Source organism: Panulirus ornatus, chromosome 28, assembly GCF_036320965.1.
Source record: "Panulirus ornatus isolate Po-2019 chromosome 28, ASM3632096v1, whole genome shotgun sequence".
NCBI classification, from domain to species: Eukaryota; Metazoa; Arthropoda; class Malacostraca; order Decapoda; family Palinuridae; genus Panulirus; species Panulirus ornatus.
The window spans coordinates 18212795-18237634 of NC_092251.1; the positions used below are offsets into that span (position 1 = coordinate 18212795).

At 41.9% G+C, this 24840-nt stretch overlaps 1 protein-coding gene across 1 annotated transcript in view; it reads left to right on the plus strand.

The window, feature by feature from the left end:
- Positions 1–18354, plus strand: part of LOC139757733 (echinoderm microtubule-associated protein-like 6) — a 76755-nt gene extending 58401 nt beyond the window's left edge. Inside the window, exons 11-12 of the mRNA XM_071678484.1 lie at positions 2103–2208; positions 18177–18354. Of these exons, the coding sequence (XP_071534585.1) occupies positions 2103–2208; positions 18177–18335 (265 nt within the window). The 3' untranslated portion in view covers positions 18336–18354. The remainder of the gene's footprint in view (positions 1–2102; positions 2209–18176) is intronic.
- Positions 18355–24840: the final 6486 nt, after the last annotated feature.

The window sequence follows — 24840 nt, forward strand, 5'->3', positions numbered from 1 at the left end:
GCTTCCAAACTTGCACCTGTGCTTTCTCGTCTGTTCCATTTCTGTTTAAAGATCAAAACTTTTCCTTGTCATTGAAAGCATGCGCTGGTACATCCCATTCTAAGATAACCGTTCTAAACCCTCTATTTGTCATCTCGTTGCTTTGATATCTTCTATTTCTAAAGTCTTTGAATTCCTCCTCACCTCCCATATGTTCAAACAAATTGAATCTCACATTCTTCTCCATGATCAGTATGGCTCCTGGAAGGCGAAACATACTGATATTCTTTCCTATCTTGCTAATTTCTAGTTTTCATTCTTGAAGATTTTTAGGTGTCCTATGTAGCTGCCCTTGACATATCCAAAGCTTTTGACAGGGTGTGCCATCAAGGTCAGAAAAAATCACAATCAAAATACTGCATTGGTCATGTAATTACATGAAATTTGTCTTGTGTATATTTCCTTGACAGTTAAGAGGTTTCACACAGAGATATATCTTTACATTCATCACCTGTGTTTATCTAAAAAAAATAAAAATCCTAGAGCATCGTGTCATATGAAATAAAAAGAATTACCACATACAACGTATGATTCACATTAACTGGATTTCAAAACCTTGAGCAACCAGGAGGACCACTTAAACTAATATACCCTTTATTGATTATTGTAATACATTCAGATATGAACAGAATATCTCAGTGAGATAGACAGAATGTGGTTAAATTTAGCGTCTCAAAGACCCGGTTTCTGCCCATCTCTCTATCAGAAATTCTTCTCAACTTTCCTTTCTCCTTTGAAGGATCTGTGACTCAATGAACACACTTGGTATTACTGTAATGTCCAGACTATCTTGGAAACCTCACATAACAAAAATTGATATGTCTGCCTCTAAGAAACTAGGAGCCACGTTTAGATGTCGAAATCTCTTTTCTGAACACTTGCTCCGTATATACAAACAACTGATCTGTGTTTGTGTGTAGTACTGTTTTCATATCTGTGATGGCTCTAGCTCTGCATCCTTACTTGACAAAGTTGAGTCGAAAGCTGTTGGACTTATCTTCTCTTTCAGGCAAATCTTAAAACTTGACTCACTCTATGCAGCAGCAGTGTTGTTTTACTTTCCATCTTCTGGAGGTATTACATTTGTTTTTGCTCCTGAGAGCTGGCTGCTTATGTTCCCCTCACTATTAGGTAGACCACGCAATACTCAGCATCCTATTGTGTCACTTGACTACTGAGTGGCTATTGGCAACTCAAGGGTGGACCATTTTGATATCTGCTTCTTTCCCTAAACGTCAAAGCTTTGAATTCTCTAACCTCATTCCCAATAACTATGACGTGGCCGTTTATTAATAAAAAGGTTTTCATGAAATCATAAATTTTCTCCTTGTTGTTACCTCTTTTTCCATTTACACATTGACCCTCTTTGATTTGGCAACCTTGGCACCTGGCCATTGCCGGACCACAGAAAAAACGGAAGACAGAAATTGACCTCTAAGGGAACCTCCTATGTAAAGTTAAGCCCAACCCCTAGTCTTGTGAGCTCATTCTACATACATATTGCTGTGTTATCAAAGGTAAAACAGGAGACAATGCAGCCATTAATGCTTTCAAGCAAGGTTTCTATTGTTACGTCAGATTACATCAGAATATCCTCAGACAGGGACTCCTCAATATTTTGGGCAAGGATTTTTCGCGGCATACAACGCCAATAGAGTAGATCCGTTAGCATTGTACACTTGTTCTGAGGCTAAGTTTTCCGCTGCCACTAACTGTGCAAATGTATCCACAAACTTTGTCACAGCTTCGTGACGAGTAGTTAATGTAACGAACGACCATAGGTTGGTGGTTGGCTTTGGTCGACTCTTGTTACAACTGTTGTTTTATTGTTATGGTCAAGACAGCCAGCCCGCGCTGCGTCCGTCCAAGCCAGGCAGCTAGCTCGTGCACTGTCTCGTCCTGTACGTATGGCTGCTGGTTATTTAACAGCAATATTGCATGATGAACTGATATTGCATGATGACCCGATATTGCATGATGACCCGATATTGCATGATGATCCGATATTGCATGATGATCCGATATTGCATGGTTTTCATTACAAATATCCATCTACCTTGCAGGCACCTGGAGGAGCAGTGTCGAGTGTGTGACCGCAAGGAAGTGCGACATGATCTCAAGTATTCCCCCAGTGGAGCGTTCCTTGCAGTTGCTTCTAATGATAACTTTGTAAGTTTTTATTCAATAATTGATTTATCAAAATTGCTAGAAAACTCTGTAAGAGAATTTGTATACAGCTCATAGTTTGTTGTCTTGTGCATTAAGTGCTTTACATGTTGATGAAATAGTTTATTTCTTAACCAAAATAATATAGTAAGACCACTGTGATGTAGAATGTTGCAGCATCAAACTCAATTTTCTGCTGTGAATTTTCCTTATTTTCAAGTTGTACAGGTATGAACTCCCTCCATATTTCAGTGTAATGATCTGTTTGTATTGTATGGGGAGAGCTTTACACTCATATGGCTCCAGATCTTGAACACTTTTACTATCGTACAACTTCTGGAATTTATGTACGCTGTCTACGGTAACCATGTCTCCTCAGTCAATCAGTTCCATTCTTCCATTACTCTTATCCATATTTACAGATTTCTTCCTTAATCTCATGTTATGTTCTACGATCGTCTGAACACCTGTCAGAGGACTTTCCATTGTCCATTTCATAAATATATTTCAAAACTTTAAAGTTGTGATTAGGTCGCCCCTCAGCCTTCTTTCTTCTGAGGTGTGTAAATTTAAAGCTTCCAGTCTTTCTCTGTGACTTATCTCTCTGAATTATGGTACAGTCTGCGTTGCCTTGCTCTGGACCTTCTCTATGAGTTCTTTGTCCCTTCTCCAGGTATAGTGACTCCACCTGAGAAGCACATCCTAGTTTTTGGCCTTATATAGGAAGTGAATAGCTTGCTAAATATTTATTTATCCATACACAGAAGCTAATTTGAATATTTCTAGCAGACTTCCTAATCTCCTTAATTAATCTCTTAATGTGAGTCTCTGGGGAAAGGTTAGAAATAATGTTTACTCCCACATTCTCTCTCACACACAGAATCTTGGAGCTTACCTTCTGCTTGGTAAGAACCATACTGAGGATGAGTTTCGCTTTCTCTCATCCTCATTACTTTACGTTCCCGCAGGTTGACTTTCATCAGTCACGTTTCAGACCAACTTTAAGGTCTGTTTAGGTTCCTTTGTAAGCTGATTGAATTTTCATTGCTTTTGCATACTTAATTATCTCTGCTTCATCTGCAAACATTTCAGGTAGGATTCCATACCATCAGGGCATTCATTATTATAGATCAAGAAGAGTAAATGGTCCCAAAACCGAAACCTGTTGTACTCTGCTGGTCAGCAAACCCCATTTGGAAAAGGCTCCTCTGACATGCATCCTTTGGTCTCTCCCACTGAGATGATCTTTTTTTTCCATCGTAGAAGTTTATTCCTACCTGGTGATCCAGCTTCTTAATAAGCTTCCTATGAGGTACAGTGTCAAATGCTTTCTGGTAGTCTAGGTACAGATGGTCAACCCAACCTTCCCTTTTGTCCAGGACTAAGATCACTCTCTCATAAAACCCTACTAATAGGTTAGTTACACATGACTTCCTTTCTTTCAAACCAAGCTGTCTCTCACTTAGGAAATTTCTACTTGGCAAAAAAAAAAAAAAAAAAAACATTTTTGCTTTCTGATCATCTTTTCCAGGACCTTACGCACAACACTCATTAGTGAGACAAGTCTGTAGTTCCACGCCTATTCCGGTTGTCCTTTATATATATATATACATCTTCAACGTTTGCTCTTTTCCATTCCCTTGGCACTGTGCCTCTCTACAGTGACATCTTAAACAGTGATTCATGTGGTCTGTCAAGCATATATGAGCCTCGTGTGGGTCAAGTCTTTTTATCATAAAGTCTTTCTAACTATCTCTGACGCCTGTTCCCTCCTGAAACTCCCTCAAGGTGGTGGCCACAGCAATAGATTCTCCATAATTAGTGAACTCCACTGCTGCTTTTTAGCCTTTAGTGCCTCAACCTCAACAGGACATTAGCAGAGGGCAAGTCTCGATTAGCGATTGCCAAGGCTCCTTCATATCGTTCCTACTGATTATTTCTTCCTAATATTCCTACCTACAACTTCTACCAAATATTTCTACCTAATATTCCTACCTAAATGTTCCTACTTACAACTTCTATCTATCTATATCTCTTACCACATTGCTAAAAGGCAGGGCTAACTTATACCGCTCACCACTGGAAAATCTGGTCATGAAGATTTACCTTTCTCTGTTCAGTGCTGTCAACTGTTATGTGTGACAAGGAGAGATCGTATGTTTGTCGACAGAATGCCAGTAGTCCATGTGTGGGTGAGGCAGAAAGAAAGGTAGCTACCTGGAGCAGAGGAGTGCAACTTGACAGCGACTGAAGTGCTGGCTCACACTGTAGATGTCACTAACCATCGTGATACCCAGGCAGGTAGTACCCGTGATATACCTCCCTGGTCGTTGGCTGCCCACACACTACTACCTACCATTTTCAATCTCAAGTTTGTATCTTTTCTGAGGTACGGGAGAAGTAATTCTACATCCTTATTCACTGAGTGTCAACGAAGGCGACTAAAGAGGGTGGGAGCCGGGGGCTGGAAACCCTTTCCTTCTTGTAGTGCAGTTTCTAAAATGGAACCAAGCGGGGAGTGCTCATCATCATGAGACTCGCACTAGAGTGTCTGAATGTATGGGGATGTAACCAAGATGAGTAAATAGGAGCGATAGATAGTTTGTTTGAGGAAAAAACCTGGACGTTTTGGCTCTGAGTGAAACAAAGTTCAAGGGTAAGGAATGGTGGTGGAGGTATGGTGGTTGGTGAGAGGACGAGCACTAAGGAAGGGGTAGCACTACTCCTGAAGCAGGAGTTGCGGGAGTGTGTGATAGGGTGTAAGAAGGTAATTTCTAGATTAATGTGAATAGAACTGAAAGTGGTTGGCGAGAGATGGGTGATCATTGGTGCTTATGTACCTGCTCATAAGAAAGATCATAAGAGGCAAGTGATTTAGGAGCACTTGGGTAAGTGTGTCAGCCGTTTCAGAGCATGAGTTTGGATATTAGTGACGAGTGATTTAAATGTGAAGGTAAGTTATGTACCAGCTAAGGGTATAGTTGATGCACATGGGTTATTCAGTGTTAGGAACAGAAATGGTGAAAAACTTGTAGAGTTGTGTGCTGAAAAAAGACTGGTGATTGAGGATGAGAGATGGTCATTAAAGGATGGAATAAAAAAGATTTTGAATGATCAGGGACTGAACATGCGGGAGGGTGAAAGGCGTGCACGGGATAGAGTGAATTGGAGTGATGTGGTATAATGGGGTCGACGTGCTGTCATTGGACTAAAACAGGGCATTTAGTGTAACGTTCATGGTAAACCATGGAAAGGTCTGTGGGGCCCGTATGAGGATAGGGAGTTGTGGTTTCGGTGCATTACACATGACAGCTAGAGACTGAATGTGAAGGAAAATGGCCTTTTTTGTCTATTTTCCTGGCGCTACCTCGCTGAAGCAAAGGGGAGGAATGCTGTGTCATGTGTGGTGGGGTGGCAACAGAAATGGATGAAAGCAGCAGGTATGAATATGTACATTTGTATGTATGTATATGTCTGTATATGTACATGTATGTTTCCGTTGAAATGTATATGTATGTATATGTGCGTGGGTGGGCATTTATGTATATACAAATATATGTGACTGGATTGAGCCATTCTTCCTGTTTCCATGCGCTACCTCGCAGACGGCAATCAAGTATGATGAATGAATAAATGGATATATATATATATATATATATATATATATATATATATATATATATATATATATATATATATATGAATATATATCATTTCTATCTATTATACTTAATCGCTGTTCCCCGCGTCAGCGAGGTAGCGCCAGGAAACCGGACGAAGAATGGCCCATACAAACACACACACACACACACACACACACACACACACACACACACACACACACACACACACACACACACACACGCATATATATATATATATATATATATATATATATATATATATATATATATATATATATATATATATATATATATATATGTATATATATATATATATATATATATATATATATATATATATATATATATATATATATATATATATATATATATATGTGTGTGTGTGTGTGTGTGTGTGTGTGTGTGTGGTTTCGGTGCATTATTACATGACAGCTAGAGACTGAGTGTGAACGAATGGGGCCTTTGTTGTCTTTTCCTAGTGCTACCTCGCACACATGAGGGGGGGGGTTGTTATTCCATGTGTGGCGAGGTGGTGATGGGAATGAATAAAGGCAGACAGTATGATTTATGTACATGTGCATATATGTATATGTCTGTGTGTGTATATATATGTGTACATTGAGATGTATAGGTATGTATATTTGCGTGTGTGGACGTGTATGTATATACATGTGTATGTGAGTGGGTAGGGGCATTCTTTCGTCTGTTTCCTTGCGCTACCTCGCTAACGCGGGAGACAGCGACAAAGCAAAATAAATAGAATAAAATATATATATATATATATATATATATATATATATATATATATATATATATATATATATATATATATATATATATATATATATATATATATATGTGTGTGTGTGTGTGTGTGTGTGTGTGTGTGTGTGTGTATTTCAACTTTCTGAAAGGGGAAACAGAAGAAGGAGTCACGCGGGGAGTGCTCATCATCCTCGAAGGCTCAGATTGGGGTGTCTAAATGTGTGTGAATGTAACGAAGATGAGAAAAAAGGAGAGATAGGTAGTATGTTTGAGGAAAGGAACCTGGATGTTTTGGCTTTGAGTGAAACGAAGCTCAAAGGTAAAGGAGAAGAGTGGTTTGCGAGTGTTTTGGGAGTAAAGTCAGGGATTGGTGAGAGGACAAGAGCAAGGGAAGGAGTAGTACTACTTCTGAAACAGGAGTCGTGGGAGTATGTGATAGAGTGTAAAAAAGTAAACTCTAGATTGATATGGGTAAAACTGAAAGTGGATGGAGAGAGATGGGTTATTATAGGGACCTATGCACCTGGGCAAAAGAAGAAAGATCATGAGAAGCAAGTGTTTTGGGAGCAGCTGAGTGAGTATGTTAGCAGTTTGATGCACGACACCGGGTTATAGTGATGGGTGATTTGAATGCAAAGGTGAGTAATGTGGCAGTTGAGGGAATGATTGGTGTACATGGGGTGTTTAATGTTGTAAATGGAAATGGTGAAGAGCTTGTAGATTTATGTACTGAAAAAGGACTGGTGATTGGGAATACCTGGTTTAAAAAGAGAGATATATATATAAGTATACGTATGTAAGTAGGAGAGATGGCCAGAGAGCGTTATTGGATCTCGTGTTAATTGATAGGCGCGTGAAAGAGACTTATGGATGTCAATGTGCTAAGAGGTGCAACTGGAGGGATGTCTGATCATTATCTTGTGGAGGCAAAGGTGAAGATTTGAATAGATTTTCAGAAAAGAAGAGAGAATGTTGGGGTGAAGAGAGTGTTGAGAGTAAGTGAGCTTGGGAAGGAGACTTGTGTGACGAAGTACCAGGAAAGACAGTGCAGAATGGAAAAAGGTGAGAGCAGAGGACGTAGGGGGAGTAGGGGAGGAATGGGATGTATTTAGGGAAGCAGTGATGGCTTGCGCGAAAGATGTTTGTGGCATGAGAAGAGTGGGAGGTGGGCAGATTAGAAAGGGTAGTGAGTGGTGGGATGAAGAAGGAAGATTCTTAATGAAAGAGAAGAGAGGGGCATTTGGACGATTTTTGCAGGAAAATAATGCAAATGAGTGGGAGATGTATAAAAGAAACAGGCAGTAGGTCATAAGAAAGGTGCAAGAGGTGAAAAAGAGGGCAAATGAGAGTTGGAGTGAGGGAATATCATTAAATTTTAGGGTGAATAAAAAGATGTTTTGGAAGGAAGTAAATAAAGTGCGTAAGACAAGGGAATCAGTGGGAACTTCAGTGAAGGGGGTAAATGGGGAGGTGATAACAAGTAGTGGTGATGTGAGAAGGAGATGGAGTGAGTATTTTGAAGGTTTGTTGAATGTGTTTGATGATAGAGTGGCAATTATATAGGGTGTTTTGGTCGAGGTGATGTGCAAAGTGAGAGGGTTAGGGAGAATGATTTGGTAAACAGAGAAGAGGTACTAAAAGCTTTGTGGAAGATGAAAGCCGGCAAGGCAGCGGGTTTGGATGGTATTGCAGTGAAATTTATTCAAAAAGGGGGTGACTGTATTGTTGACTGGTTGGTAAGGTTATTTAATGTATGTATGACTCATGGTGAGGTGCCTGAGGATTGGCGGAATGCTGCATAGAGCTATTGTACAAAGGCAAAGGGGATAAAAGTGAGTGCTCAAATTACTGAGGTATAAGATTATTGAGTATTCCTGGTAAATCATATGGGAGGGTATTGATTGAGAGGGTGAAGGCATGTACAGAGCATCAGACTGGGGAGGAGCAGTGTGGTTTCAGAAGTGGTAGAGGATGTGTGGATCAGGTGCTTGCTCTGAAGAATGTATGTGAGAAATACTTAGAAAAGCAAATGGATTTGTATGTAGCTTTTTTGGATCTGGAGAAGGCGTATGATAGAGTTGATAGAGATGCTCTGTCAAAGATATTAAGAATATATGGTGTGGGAGGAAAGTTGTTAGAAGCAGTGAAAAGTTTTTATCGAGGATGTAAGGCATGTGTACGTGTAGGAAGAGAGGAAAGTGATTGGTTCTCAGTGAATGTAGGTTTGCGGCAGGGGTGTGTGATGTCTCCATGGTTGTTTAATTTGTTTATGGATGGGGTTGTTAGGGAGATGAGTGCAAGAGTTTTGGAAAGAGAGGCAAGTATGCAATCTGTTGTGGATGAGAAAGCTTGGAAAGTGAGTCAGTTGTTGTTCGCTGATGATACAGCGCTGGTGGGTGATTCGTGTGAGAAACTGCAGAAGCTGGTGACCGAGTTTGGTAAAGTGTGTGAAAGAAGAAAGCTGAGAGTAAATGTGAATAAGAGCAAGGTTATTAGGTACAGTCGGGTTGAGGGACAAGTCAACTGGGAGGTAAGTTTTAATGGAGAAAAACTGGAGGAAGTAAAGTGTTTTAGATATCTGGGAGTGGATCTGACAGCGGATGGAACCATGGAAGCGGAAGTGAATCATAGGGTGGGGGAGGGGGTGAAAGTTCTCGGAGCGTTGAAGAATGTGTGGAAGTCGAGAACATTATCTCGGAAAGCAAAAATGGGTATGTGTGAAGGAATAGTGGTTCCAACAGTGTTATATGGTTGCGAGGCGTGGGCTATAGATAGAGTTGTGCGGAGGAGGGTGGATGTGCTGGAAATGAGATGTTTGAGGACAATATGTGGTGTGAATTAGTTTGATCGAGTAAGTAATAATAGGGTAAGAGAGATGTGTGGTAATAAAAAGAGTGTGGTCGAGAGAGCAGATGAGGGTGTTTTGAAATGGTTTGGTCACATGGAGAGAATGAGTGAGGAAAGATTGACCAAGAGGATATATGTGTCAGATGTGGAGGGAACGAGGAGAAGTGGGAGGCCAAATTGGAGGTGGAAAGATGGAGTAAAAAAGATTATGAGTGATCGGGGCCTGAACATGCAGGAGGGTGAAAGGCGTGCAAGGAATGGAGTAAATTGGAACGATGTGGTATACCGGAGTCGACGTGCTGTCAATGGAATGAACCAGGGCATGTGACGTGTCTGGGGTAAACAATGGAAAGTTCTGTGGGGCCTGGAGGTGGAATGGGAGCTTTGGTTTCGGTGCATTATTACATGACAGCTAGAGACTGAGTGTGAACGAATGTGGCCTTTGTTGTCTTTTCCTAGCGCTACCTCGCACACATGAGGGGGAGGGGTTTTTTATTTCATGCGTGGCGAGGTGGCGATGGGAATGAATAAAGGCAGACTATGAATTATGTACATGTGTATATATGTATATGTCTGTGTATGTATATATATGTATACGTTGAGATGTATAGGTATGTATATTATGTGTGGACGTGTATGTATATACATGTGTATGTGGGTGGGTTGGGGCATTCTTTCGTCTGTTTCCTTGCGCTACCTGTATATATATATATATATATATATATATATATATATATATATATATATATATATATATATATATATATATATATATATATATATAATCAATATCATTATCATCACTATACTTGATCGCCGTTTCCAGCGTTAGCGAGATAGCACTAGGTAACAGAAGTTTCTAAGACCCATCCACTCATATGCACTCATACATACATAAACACACATACAAATTCCGATACATACATATACATATTCTGATAACCACGAGGAAAAGGAAACACGATAAGTTCCCAAGTGCAGTTTCATATAATGATCACATCATCAGGGGAGATAAAAGAACGAGATGGAGACGTAGAATAGTCTGTTGATATACAAGGAAAGGATGTAGCTCTGACGTCATTGGTAAACAAGCGTTCCCGGATGGTGGTGTTTGGGTCTGGTATCATGCCTGTCATAACATTATATTATGTGTACAAGAAAGAGAACTGTTTACAAATTTTGCCTACGACAAAGCTATCCAGTTTGTACAGACCTTCACAAATGTTAATGTTACAATTCTTTGTGTATTTGATAAAAGAAGATTCAATGATATTTCTCGTGGTAAAAGTGTTGCAGTTAATAAATGAAATAGTGTTACTCCAGTCAGTACATTGGTCATAATTTTTGACATGATTAAACAAAGCATTTGAGTCTTGTCCTGTTCTTATACTATTCATATGTTGGTTAATTCTAACATAAAGATCCCCTTGCCCTAAGCCACAATGTTGTTCACTTTCCTTCCTTTGTTTTTTGCTCCCGAGAGCTGGCTGCCTGTGTGCCCCCACCAGTAGCTAGAACACGCAATACTTGACAAGCTGCTGCGTCACATGATTATTGTGTGGCCATCGGCAACTCAAAAGTGGGCCGTTTTGATAACTCCTTTCCCTACACCTTGAAGCTTTGGAACTCTTTACCTTCTCATGTCTTTCCCAATAACTATAACCTGGCTCATTTTAAAAGACAGATATATCACTTCCTCCAAAAATCATAAATACTTTCCCTTGTCTTCTTTTCTCCTTTCGTAATCCACTGTATATTCCAGTTAAGGCCCGGCTTTGATGTGGACTTTTGTCTATGGAGCTTTCGACTTAAAAAAATTAGTGAAAAACAAGAAAACAAATAGGAACATCCTTGAAGCGAGCAAAAGAGGAAGTAGTAATTGGTAGTGATGAAGTGCGGAGGAGATTGAATGAGTATTTTGAAGGACTGTTGAATGTTTGATGGAAGATGTAGGGTGTTTGGCTCGGGGTAGTATAAGAAGTGAGAAAGTCATGGAGAGTTGTTTGGTGAAGAGAAATGAGGTAGTGCAAGGCTTATGTAAGATGAATGTGGCAAGGCAGATAGAATGGATGGTATTGTGGTTGAATTTATTAAGAAAGGTGATAACTGTGTTGTTGACTTGCTAGTTAGGATTCTTATTGTATGTATGGATCATCGTGAGGGGCCTGAGGATTGGCAGAGTGCATGTATAGTGCCACTGTATAAAGGTGAGTGTTCAAACTACAGAGGTATGAGTTTGTTGAGTGTATCTTATATACCGTATGGGAGAGTATTGATTGAGAGGGTGAAGGCATGTATAGAGTATTAGATTGGGGAGAAGCAATGTGGCTTCAGTAGTAGGAGAGGTTGTGTGGATCAGGTATTTGCTCTAAAAGAATGTATGTGAGAAAAACTCGGAGAAACAGATGGATATGTATGTGGTCTTAAGAATATACAGTGTAGGAAGAAAGCTGCTTGAAGCAGTGAATTTTTATCAAGGGTGAAAGACATTTGAATGAGCATGAAGACAGGAGAGTGAAAGGTTCCAAGTGAAGATTTATTTTGCAGCTGGGGTATGTAATGTCACCCTCATATGGAAATGAAGCGTTAAAGGACAGTATGAGTTGTAAGGTAGTTTGATCGAGTAAATAATAAAAGAGTAAGCTAGAAATGTGTAACTGAAAAGAGTGTAGTTGAGAGAGCAGAAGAGGCTGTGCTGAAATGGTTTGGCCATATGAAGAGATTGAGTGAGGAAAGGTTGTCAAAGAGGATATATGAACCAGAGGTGTAGAAGACAAGGAGAACAGGGGGACCAAATTGGAGATGAAGGATGGAGTGAAAAAGATTATAAGCAATCATGGCCTTAACATGCAAGTGAGCGAATGCGGTCTCTCTTTTTCTTTGCCAAGCACTGCCTCATTAACGTGAGGTAGCACCAGGAAACAGACAAAGAAAGGCTACATCCGCTCACATCCATACTCAAGCCGTAATATGTAATGCACCGAAACCACAGCTCCCTATCCACATCCAGGCCCCATAGACCTTTCCATGATTTCCTCCAGATGTTTCACATGTCCTGTTTCAGTCCATTGACAGCACATTGACCCCAGCGTACCACATCATTCTAATTCAACATATTCCATGCACATCTCTCACCCTCCTGTATGTTCAGGCCCCGATCGCTCCAAATCTTTTTCACTCCATCCTTCCGCCTCCAGTTTGGTTTTCCCATTCTCCTTTTTCTCTTCAGATTTGACACATATATCCTCTTTGTCAACTTTTCCTCACTTATTCTCTCTGTATGTCCAAAATGTTTCAGCATACCCTCTTCTGCTCTCTCAACCACAATATTTCTATTAGCTCACAACAGTTATTACCCTTTCATTATTTACTTGATCAAACCACCTCACACCACATATTGTTCACAGACATTTCCTTTCCAACATTTCCACCCTCCTCCGTTCAACTTTATCTGTAGCCCAGGCCTCACATCCATATATAGGGATTACTATTCCTTGAAACGTACGCATTTTTGCTCTCCCGGATAACATTCCCTCTTTATATAACATTCTTCATCGCTCCCACAACCTTAAACCCCTCCCTTACTCCATGACTCACTTCCGCTTCCATGGTTCCATTCGCTTTCATGTCCGCTACCAGATATCGACAACACTTCACTTCCTCTCATATTTTGCCATTCAAACTTTCATCCCAATCATCTTGTCCCTCAACCCTGCTGAACCTAATAACCTTGATCTTACTCACTTCTTTCTCAACGTTCTTCTTTCCTACACTTTTCCAAACTCAGTCACCAACTTTCGCAGTTTCTCACTGGAATCTGCCATTAGAACTGTATCATCAGGACCTCTCATCCACAACAGACTGCATACTCGTCCCTCTCTCCAAAACTCTTGCATTTACCTCTCTCACCACCCCATCCATAAACAAATTAATCATCCATGGAGACATCGCACATTCCTTTTACAAACCAACCTATACCTGGAACCATTCACTCTCCTTTCTTCCTACTCCACACACCTTACACCCATGATAAAAACACAGTACTTCTAGCAGCTTGCCTCTCACATCATGTATTCTTAAGACCTTCTGCAAAGCATCTCCATCAACCCTGTCGTATGCTTTCTCCAGATCCATTGATGCCGCTTACAAATCCAACTGTTTCTCTTCAAGTTTCTTACGTACATTGTTTAAAGCAAATATCTGATCCACACAATTTTTATCACTACTGAAACCACTGTGCTCCTCCCCAATCTGATGCTCTCAGTCAATACCCTCCCATACAACGTACCAGGTATACTCAACAAACTTATATATCAGTGCTTTGAACACTCACCTTTATCCCCATTTCCTTTATATAATGGCACTATGCAAGCATTCCGCCAAGCGTCAGGCATCTCACCATGATCCATACATACGATGAATATCCTTACCAACCAGTTAACAACACAGTCACCCCCTTTCTTAATAAATTCCACTGCAATACCATCCACTTCAGCTGCCTTGCTGCATTCAGTATTGCGCAAGGTTTTCACCACCTCTCCTCACCAAACAGCTCTCCAAAACTCTTTCACTTTGCATACCACCCCAACCAGAACACCCTACATCTGACACTATAGCATCACTCCATCTCAGTTCATTACTGCCTGCTATCACTTCCCCTTTAGCCCCCTTTACTGATGTTCCCATTTGTTTTCATGTCTTCCGCGCTTTATTTACTTCCTTATAAAACACCCTTTTAATTCTCCCAATGATTTAATGATTCTCTCTCTCCCCAACTCTCATTTGCCCTCATTTTCAACTCCTGCACCTTCCCCTTGACCTCCTGCTGTTTTCCCTTATACATCTCCCAATTATCTGCAACCCTTCCCAATAAATACTGCCCAAACGCCTCTCTTTTCTCTTTCACGAGCAACTTTACTTCATCCCACCACTCGCATCCCTTTCTAATCTTCTCACCTCCCACCTTTAGTATGTCACATGCATCTCTTGCACAAGCCATGACTGCTTCTCTAGACACCTATCATTTCTCATGTACTCTCTTCGCTTCATTTACTCTCAGTTTTTGCCATTCCACACTCAATCTCTCCTAGTACTTCCTCACACAAGTCTCCCTTCTAAGCTCACTTACTCTCGCCACTCTCTTCTCCCCGACATTTTTTGCTCTTTGACAAAAACTTTATAAATTCTCGCCATTGCCTCAACAAGACAGTGATCAGACATCCCACCAGCACATTTGTATTCAGAAGTTTTACTTTTACAATCCTACCAATTGATATATAAGCTGATAATGACCGTTGACCATCTCTCCTACTTACATACATAATCTTATGTATTTCTCTTTTTGAATAAGGTATTTCCAATCACCAGTCTTTTTCAGCACACAGATCCAAAAGCTCTTTACCCAGTTATACCCTCTGCTGCCACATTATTTACCTTCGCATTTATATCACCCATCACTACTACCCGTCTCTTATATCAAAACTGCTGACACACTCACTCAGCTGCTCCCAAAACACTTGCCTTTAATTATCTTTCTTTTCATGACTAGGTGCATAAGTACCAATAATCAACCATTTCTCGCCATCCAGTCTCATTTTTGCCCACATCAATCTAGAATTTACTTCCTTATATTCTTATCACAGACTCCCACAACTCCTGCTTCAGGAGTAGTGTTACTCCCTCCTTAGCTCATGTCCTCTCACCAACAACTAAGTTTACTCCTACACCTCCAAACCACTCTTCCCCTTTACCTTTGAGCTTCGTTTCACTCAAGAGCCAGAACATCCAGGTTTCTTTCCTCAAATATACTACCTATCTCTCCTTTCTACCCATCTTGGTTTCATCCTCATACATTCGACACCCCAATCTGAGCCTTCGAGGAGAATGAAAACTCCCCGCTTGAATCATTCTTCGGTTTCTTATTTTAGAAATTGGAATACAAGAAGGGGAATTTTTCCAGCCCCACACTCCAGTCCCCTTTAGTCGCCTTCTATGAGCAGGGAATATGGAGGTAGAATTCTTTCTCCCCTTCCTCAGGGATTTCATCATTTCTTTTTTTTTTTTTATACTTTGTCGCTGTCTCCCGCGTTTGCGAGGTAGCGCAAGGAAACAGACGAAAGAAATGGCCCAACCCCCCCCCCCCCATACACATGTATATACATACGTCCACACACGCAAATATACATACCTACACAGCTTTAAATGGTTTACCCCAGACGCTTCACATGCCTTGATTCAATCCACTGACAGCACGTCAGCCCCGGTATACCACATCGCTCCAAATCACTCTATTCCTTGCCCTCCTTTCACCCTCCTGCATGTTCAGGCCCCGATCACACAAAATCCTTTTCACTCCATCTTTCCACCTCCAATTTGGTCTCCCTCTTCTCCTTGTTCCCTCCACCTCCGACACATATATCCTCTTGGTCAATCTTTCCTCACTCATCCTCTCCATGTGCCCAAACCACTTCAAAACACCCTCTTCTGCTCTCTCAACCACGCTCTTTTTATTTCCACACATCTCTCTTACCCTTACGTTACTCACTCGATCAAACCACCTCACACCACACATTGTCCTCAAACATCTCATTTCCAGCACATCCATCCTCCTGCGCACAACTCTATCCATAGCCCACGCCTCGCAACCATACAACATTGTTGGAACCACTATTCCTTCAAACATACCCATTTTTGCTTTCCGAGATAATGTTCTCGACTTCCACACATTCTTCCAGGCCCCCAGAATTTTCGCCCCCTCCCCCACCCTATGATCCACTTCCGCTTCCATGGTTCCATCCGCTGCCAGATCCACTCCCAGATATCTAAAACACTTCACTTCCTCCAGTTTTTCTCCATTCAAACTCACCTCCCAATTGACTTGACCCTCAACCCTACTGTACCTAATAACCTTGCTCTTATTCACATTTACTCTTAACTTTCTTCTTCCACACACTTTACCAAACTCAGTCACCAGCTTCTGCAGTTTCTCACATGAATCAGCCACCAGCGCTGTGTCATCAGCGAACAACAACTGACTCACTTCCCAACCTCTCTCATCCTCAACAGACTTCATACTTGCCCCTCTTTCCAAAACTCTTGCATTTACCTCCCTAACAACCCCATCCATAAACAAATTAAACAACCATGGAGACATCACACACCCCTGCCGCAAACCTACATTCACTGAGAACCAATCACTTTCCTCTCTTCCTACACGTACACATGCCTTACATCCTCGATAAAAACTTTTCACTGCTTCTAACAACTTTCCTCCCACACCATATATTCTTAATACCTTCCACAGAGCATCTCTATCAACTCTATCATATGCCTTCTCCAGATCCATAAATGCTACATACAAAACCATTTGCTTTTCTAAGTATTTCTCACATACATTCTTCAAAGCAAAGACCTGATCCACACATCCTCTACCACTTCTGAAACCACACTGCTCTTCCCCAATCTGATGCTCTGTACATGCCTTCACCCTCTCAATCAATACCCTCCCATATAATTTACCAGGAATACTCAACAAACTTATACCTCTGTAATTTGAGCACTCACTCTTATCCCCTTTGCCTTTGTACAATGGCACTATGCACGCATTCCGCCAATCCTCAGGCACCTCACCATGAGTCATACATACATTAAATAACCTTACCAACCAGTCAACAATACAGTCACCCCCTTTTTTAATAAATTCCACTGCAATACCATCCAAACCTGCTGCCTTGCCGGCTTTCATCTTCCGCATCTTCTCTTCTCTTTCACTAATACTCTTACTTCTTCATCCCACCACTCACTACCCTTTCTAATCAACCCACCTCCCACTCTTCTCATGCAAGGGAGGGAGTAGCAATACTCCTGAAACAGGAGTTGTGGGAGTATGTGATAGAGTGTAAGAAAGTAAATTCTCGATTAATATGGGTAAAACTGAAAGTTGATGGAGAGAGGTGGGTGATTATTGGTGCTTATGCACATGGGCATGAGAAGAAAGATCAAGAGAGGCAAGTGTTTTGGGAGCAGCTGAATGAGTGTGTTAGTGGTTTTGATGCACGAGACCGGGTTATAGTGATGGGTGATTTGAATGCAAAGGTGAGTAATGTGGCAGTTGAGGGAATGATTGGTATACATGGGGTGTTCAGTGTTGTAAATGGAAATGGTGAAGAGCTTGTAGATTTATGTGCTGGAAAAGGACTGATGATTGGGAATACCTGGTTTAAAAAGCGAGATATACATAAGTATACTTATGTAAGTAGGAGAGATGGCCAGAGAGCGTTATTGGATTACGTGTTAATTGACAGGCGTGCGAAAGAGAGACTTTTGGATGTTAATGTGCTGAGAGGTGCAACTGGAGGGATGTCTGATCATTATCTTGTGGAGGCTAAGGTGAAGATTTGTATGGGTTTTCAGAAAAGAAGAGTGAATGTTGGGGTGAAGAGGGTAGTGAGAGTAAGTGAGCTTGAGGAGACCTGTGTGAGGAAGTACCAGGAGAGACTGAGTACAGAATGGAAAAAGGTGAGAACAATGGAAGTAAGGGGAGTGGGGGAGGAATGGGATGTATTTAGGGAATCAGTGATGGATTTCATCATATATAACATATATTTACGTATCTCATTTTACCAATTTCGCTTTGCTGACCAAAGCTGCTCTGTCCATCCAGCAACAGTGTCACTTCAGCCTGATAACGTATGTAACGTATGTGTCATCCCATAGGTGGATATCTACCAGGTGGGGTCCAGCTACCAACGCCTCCATGTCCTACAGGGAGCATCATCCTTCATCATGCATCTGGACTGGTCCAGTGACAACGTCTACATTCAGCTCAACTCTGGTGCTAGCGAGAGACTCATCTACCACGTGTCCAGTCAGTGAACAGAATTGCAATAATGCCACTCAAAGTATAGTTTTTGTGATTACACTTCATGCTGAGCAGTGTGAACCTGAGTTGATATGAGGAGAGGAGTGTGGACCAGAGTTGATATGAGGAGAGCAGTGTTATGTGTAGTGAGACTGAACATTTTGTTTTGTTGTTTGTTTGATATTTTTGTTGAAAGTTGGGGGAATGAGATGGAGTTTTGGGGAGTTACTCAGAATGGTTACTGCATGTCCAGTTCTCTAAGTAGTCTTTTATGGATGACATTTAAGTGCTGTGAAGGGAGTACCACTGAGTCTGTTTAGAGTATGTAAACGAGTAGGGTCTCTTATTGATGGGTGTTTGGCAATGTGGTCAGAGGTACATTGATGGTCCAGGGTTAGGGTTAACAATACCAGATTGCATTAGTAGTTAGATGATGACTGGACTGGACCATCATCTCCATTGATGGAAAAAAAATTGAATGTGCAAAATGTTTGGATATAATCCATAGTTCAGCACAGCGGCTGGTGAGAGCGCTGCTTGGGAGTACAAAAAAAATCTCCTTGGGTCAAAAAGAATGACAGTGAATGTAGTCCCTTGGTCTGTTGCAACTTGGGATCACTCAAGTCACACTTCATCAATCCTTCAGGCAGGTGGAGACTGCCCGAGTAGGAAGAGAGGAGAGTGATTGTTCCCATTGAAGGTTGGTCTGCAGCAGGGGTGTGGGATGTCACCATGGTTGTTTAATTTGTATATGGATGGGGTGGTTAGGGAGGTAAATGAAGAGTTTTGGAGAGAGGTGCGAGTATGCAGTCTGTTGGGATGAGAGGGTTTGGGAAGTGCGTCATTTGCTGTTCGCCGATGTTGCGACACTGGTGAATTATTCGAGTGAGAAACTGCAAATGCCGGTGACTGAGTTCAGAAAAGTGTGTGAAAGGAGAAAGTTGAGAGTAAATGTGAATAAGAGTGAGGTTATTAGGTTCAGTAGGGTTGAGGGACAAGTAAGTAGGGTGTAAGTTTGAATGGAGAAAATTGGGGAAAGTGAAGTGTTGAAGGTATCTGGGAGTGGTCTTGGCAGCGAATGGAACCATGGAAGCAGAAATGAATCATAGAGTAAGGGAGGGACAGCGTTCTGGGAGCGATGAATGATGAAAAGAGAGAACGTTATCTTGGAAAGCAAAAATGGGTATGTTTGAAAGAAAACGTTGTGAGGCATGGGTTGTATAGAGGAGGGTTGATGTGATGGAAATGAAATGTTTGAGGACAATATGTGGTGTGAGGTGCTTTGGCCGAGTAAGTAATGTAAGGGAAGAGAGATGGGTGGTTATAAAATAGTGTGGTTGAGAGAGCAGAATAGAGTGTGTTGAAATGGTTTGGACATATGGAGAGAATGAGTGATGAAAGGCTGACAAAGAGAACATATGTTTCAGAGGTGGAGGAAACAAGGAGAAGTGAGAGGCCAAATTGGAGGTGGAAGGATGGAATGAAAAAGATTTTGAGCGATCGGGGCCTGAACATGCAGGAGGATGAAAAGCGTGCACGGATTAGAATGAACTAAAATGATGTGGTATACTGGGGTCATTGTGCTGATAGTGGACTGAACCAGGGCATGTGAAACGTCTGGGGTAAGCCATGGAAATGTCTATTAGGCCTGGATGTGGATAGGGAGCTGTGGTTTCGGTGCATTACATATGACAGAGAATGAATGTGAACGAATGTGGCCTTTTGTCATCGGTTTCCTGGCACTTCCTCACTGACGCAAGGGGTGGTGATGCTTCCTGTGGTGTGGGGTGGTGCCAGGAATGGATGAAGGCAAGCATGAATATGTACACGTGCATACACGTATATGTCTTTGCATATGTATGTATATGTGTGTATGTGTGTGTGTGTGTGTGTGTGTGTGTGTGTGTGTGTGTGTGTGTGTGTGTGTGTGAGCGTTTATTCATATGTATATGTGTGTATGTATATGTGTTAGAAGCAGTGAAAAGTTTTTATCGAGGATGTAAGGCATGTGTACGTGTAGGAAGAGAGGAAAGTGATTGGTTCTCAGTGAATGTAGGTTTGCGGCAGGGGTGTGTGGTGTCTCCATGGTTGTTTAATTTGTTTATGGATGGGGTTGTTAGGGAGGTAAATGCAAGAGTTTTGGAAAGAGGGGCAAGTATGAAGTCTGTTGGGGATGAGAGAGCTTGGGAAGTGAGTCAGTTGTTGTTCGCTGATGATACAGCGCTGGTGGCTGATTCATGTGAGAAACTGCAGAAGCTGGTGACTGAGTTTGGTAAAGTGTGTGGAAGAAGAAAGTTAAGAGTAAATGTGAATAAGAGCAAGGTTATTAGGTACAGTAGGGTTGAGGGTCAAGTCAATTGGGAGGTGAGTTTGAATGGAGAAAAACTGGAGGAAGTGAAGTGTTTTAGATATCTGGGAGTGGATCTGTCAGCGGATGGAACCATGGAAGCGGAAGTGGATCATAGGGTGGGGGAGGGGGCAAAAATTTTGGGAGCCTTGAAAAATGTGTGGAAGTCGAGAACATTATCTCGGAAAGCAAAAATGGGTATGTTTGAAGGAATAGTGGTTCCAACAATGTTGTATGGTTGCGAGGCGTGGGCTATGGATAGAGTTGTGCGCAGGAGGATGGATGTGCTGGAAATGAGATGTTTAAGGACAATGTGTGGTGTGAGGTGGTTTGATCGAGTAAGTAACGTAAGGGTAAGAGAGATGTGTGGAAATAAAAAGAGCGTGGTTGAGAGAGCAGAAGAGGGTGTTTTGAAATGGTTTGGGCACATGGAGAGAATGAGTGAGGAAAGATTGACCAAGAGGATATATGTGTCGGAGGTGGAGGGAACGAGGAGAAGAGGGAGACCAAATTGGAGGTGGAAAGATGGAGTGAAAAAGATTTTGTGTGATCGGGGCCTGAATATGCAGGAGGGTGAAAGGAGGGCAAGGAATAGAGTGAATTGGAGCGATGTGGTATACAGGGGTTGACGTGCTGTCAGTGGATTGAATCAAGGCATGTGAAGTGTCTGGGGTAAACCATGGAAAGCTGTGTAGGTATGTATATTTGCGTATGTGGACGTGTGTACGAACATGTGTATGGGGGGGGGGCCATTTCTTTCGTCTGTTTCCTTGCACTACCTCGCAAACGCGGGAGACAGCGACAAAGTATAAAAAAAAAAAAAAAAAAAAAAAAAAAAAAAAAAAAAAAAATGTGTGTATGAGTGGATGGGCCATTCTTCATCTGTTTTTTGGCGCTACCTAGATGATGTGGGAAATGGCAATCAAGTATTTTAATATATTATTCTAATATTTTTTACTTTGTCGCTGTCTCCCGCTTTAGCGAGGTAGCACAAGGAAACAGACGAAAGAATGGCCCAACCCACCCACATACACATGTATATGCATAAATGCCCACACACACACACGCATATGCATACCTATACATTTCAGTGTATACATACATATACATTTTTTTTTTTTTTTTTTTATACTTTGTCGCTGTCTCCCGCGTTTGCGAGGTAGCGCAAGGAAACAGACGAAAGAAATGGCCCAACCCCCCCCCATACACATGTACATACACACGTCCACACACGCAAATATACATACCTACACAGCTTTCCATGGTTTACCCCAGACGCTTCACATGCCTTGCTTCAATCCACTGACAGCACGTCAACCCCTGTATACCACATGACTCCAATTCACTCTATTTCTTGCCCTCCTTTCACCCTCCTGCATGTTCAGGCCCCGATCACACAAAATCTTTTTCACTCCATCTTTCCACCTCCAATTTGGTCTCCCTCTTCTCCTCGTTCCCTCCACCTCCGACACATATATCCTCTTGGTCAATCTCTCCTCACTCATTCTCTCCATGTGCCCAAACCATTTCAAAACACCCTCTTCTGCTCTCTCAACCACGCTCTTTTTATTTCCACACATCTCTCTTACCCTTCCGTTACTTACTCGATCAAACCACCTCACACCACACATTGTCCTCAAACATCTCATTTCCAGCACATCCATCCTCCTGCGCACATCTCTATCCATAGCCCACGCCTCGCAACCATACAACATTGTTGGAACCACTATTCCCTCAAACATACCCATTTTTGCTTTCCGAGATAATGTTCTCGACTTCCACACATTTTTCAAGGCTCCCAAAATTTTCGCCCCCTCCCCCACCCTATGATCCACTTCCGCTTCCATGGTTCCATCCGCTGACAGATCCACTCCCAGATATCTAAAACACTTCACTTCCTCCAGTTTTTCTCCATTCAAACTCACCTCCCAATTGACTTGACCCTCACCCCTACTGTACCTAATAACCTTGCTCTTATTCACATTTACTCTCAACTTTCTTCTTCCACACACTTTACCAAACTCAGTCACCAGCTTCTGCAGTTTCTCACATGAATCAGCCACCAGCGCTGTATCATCAGCGAACAACAACTGACTCACTTCCCAAGCTCTCTCATCCCCAACAGACTTCATACTTGCCCCTCTTTCCAGGACTCTTGCATTTACCTCCCTTACAACCCCATCCATAAACAAATTAAACAACCATGGAGACATCACACACCCCTGCCGCAAACCTACATTCACTGAGAACCAATCACTTTCCTCTCTTCCTACACGTACACATGCCTTACATCCTCAATAAAAACTTTTCACTGCTTCTAACAACTTGCCTCCCACACCATATATTCTTAATACCTTCCACAGAGCATCCCTATCAACTCTATCATATGCCTTCTCCAGATCCATAAATGCTACATACAAATCCATTTGCTTTTCTAAGTATTTCTCACATACATTCTTCAAAGCAAACACCTGATCCACACATCCTCTACCACTTCTGAAACCGCACTGCTCTTCCCCAATCTGATGCTCTGTACATGCCTTCACCCTCTCAATCAATACCCTCCCATATAATTTACCAGGAATACTCAACAAACTTATACCTCTGTAATTTGAGCACTCACTCTTATCCCCTTTGCCTTTGTACAATGGCACTATGCACGCATTTCGCCAATCCTCAGGCACCTCACCATGAGTCATACATACATTAAATAACCTTACCAACCAGTCAACAATACAGTCACCACAGACATATTCATACATATTCATACATATTCATACATGCTGCCTTCATCCATTTCCGCCGCCACCCCGCCACACATGAAATGGCACCCCCCCTCCCCCCGCGTGTGCACGAGGTAGCGCCAAGAAAAGATAACGGAGGCCACATTCGTTCACACTCAGTCTCGAGCTAACATGTATAATGCACCGAAACCACAGCTCCCTTTCCATATCCAAGCCCCACTAAACTTTCCATGGTTTACCCCAGACGCTTCACATGCCCTGGTTCAATTCATTGACAGCACGTCGACCCTGGTATCATTCCAGTTCCCTCTATTCCTCGCATGCCTTTCACCCTCCTGCATGTTAAGGCCCCGATCGCTCAAAATCTTTTTCACTGCATCCTTCCACCTCCAATTTAGTCTCCCACTTCTCCTCGTTCCCTCCACCTCTGACACATATATCCTCTTTGTCAATCTTTCCTCACTCATTCTCTCCATGTGACCAAACCATTTCAATACACCCTCTTCTGCTCTCTCAATCACACTTTTTATTACCACACATCTCTCTTACCCTTTTATTGATTACTCGGTCAAACCACCTCACATCACATATTGTCCTCAGACATCTCATTTACAACACAACCACCCTCCTCCGCACAACCCTATCAATAGCCCATGCCTCACAACCATATAACATTGTTGGAACCATTATTCCTTAAAACATACCCATTTTTGCTCTCCGAGATAATGTTCTCGCCTTCCACACATTCTTCAACGCTCCCAGAACCTTCTCCCCCTCCCCCACCCTGTGACTCGCTTCCACTTCCATGGTTCCATCCGCTGCCAAATCCACTCCCAGATATCCAAAACACTTCACTTCCTCCAGTGTTTCTCCATTCAAACTTACCTCCCCAATTAACTTGTCCCTCAACACTACTGAACTTAAAAACCTTGCTTTCATTCACATTTACTCTCAATTTTCTTCTTTCACACACTTAACCAAACTCAGTCACCTACTTCTGCAGTTTCTCACCTGAATCAGCCATCAGCGCTGTATCATCAGCGAACAACAACTGACTCACTTCCCAAGCCCACTTATCCACAACAGACTGCATACTTGCCGCTCTCTCCAAAACTCTTTCATTCATCTCCCTAACAACCCCATCCATAAACAAATTAAACAATTATGGAGACATTATGCGCCCCTGCCGCAAACTTACATTTACTGGGAACCAATCACTTTCTTCTCTTCCTACTCGTACACATGCCTTACATCCTCGATAAAAACTTTTCACTGCTTCTGGCAACTTACCTCCCACACCATATACTCTTGATATATCTCTATCATATCTATCATATGCCTTCTCCAGATCCATAAATGCTACATACATATCCATCTGTTTTTCTAAGTATTTCTCACATACATTCTTCAAAGCAAATACCTGATCCA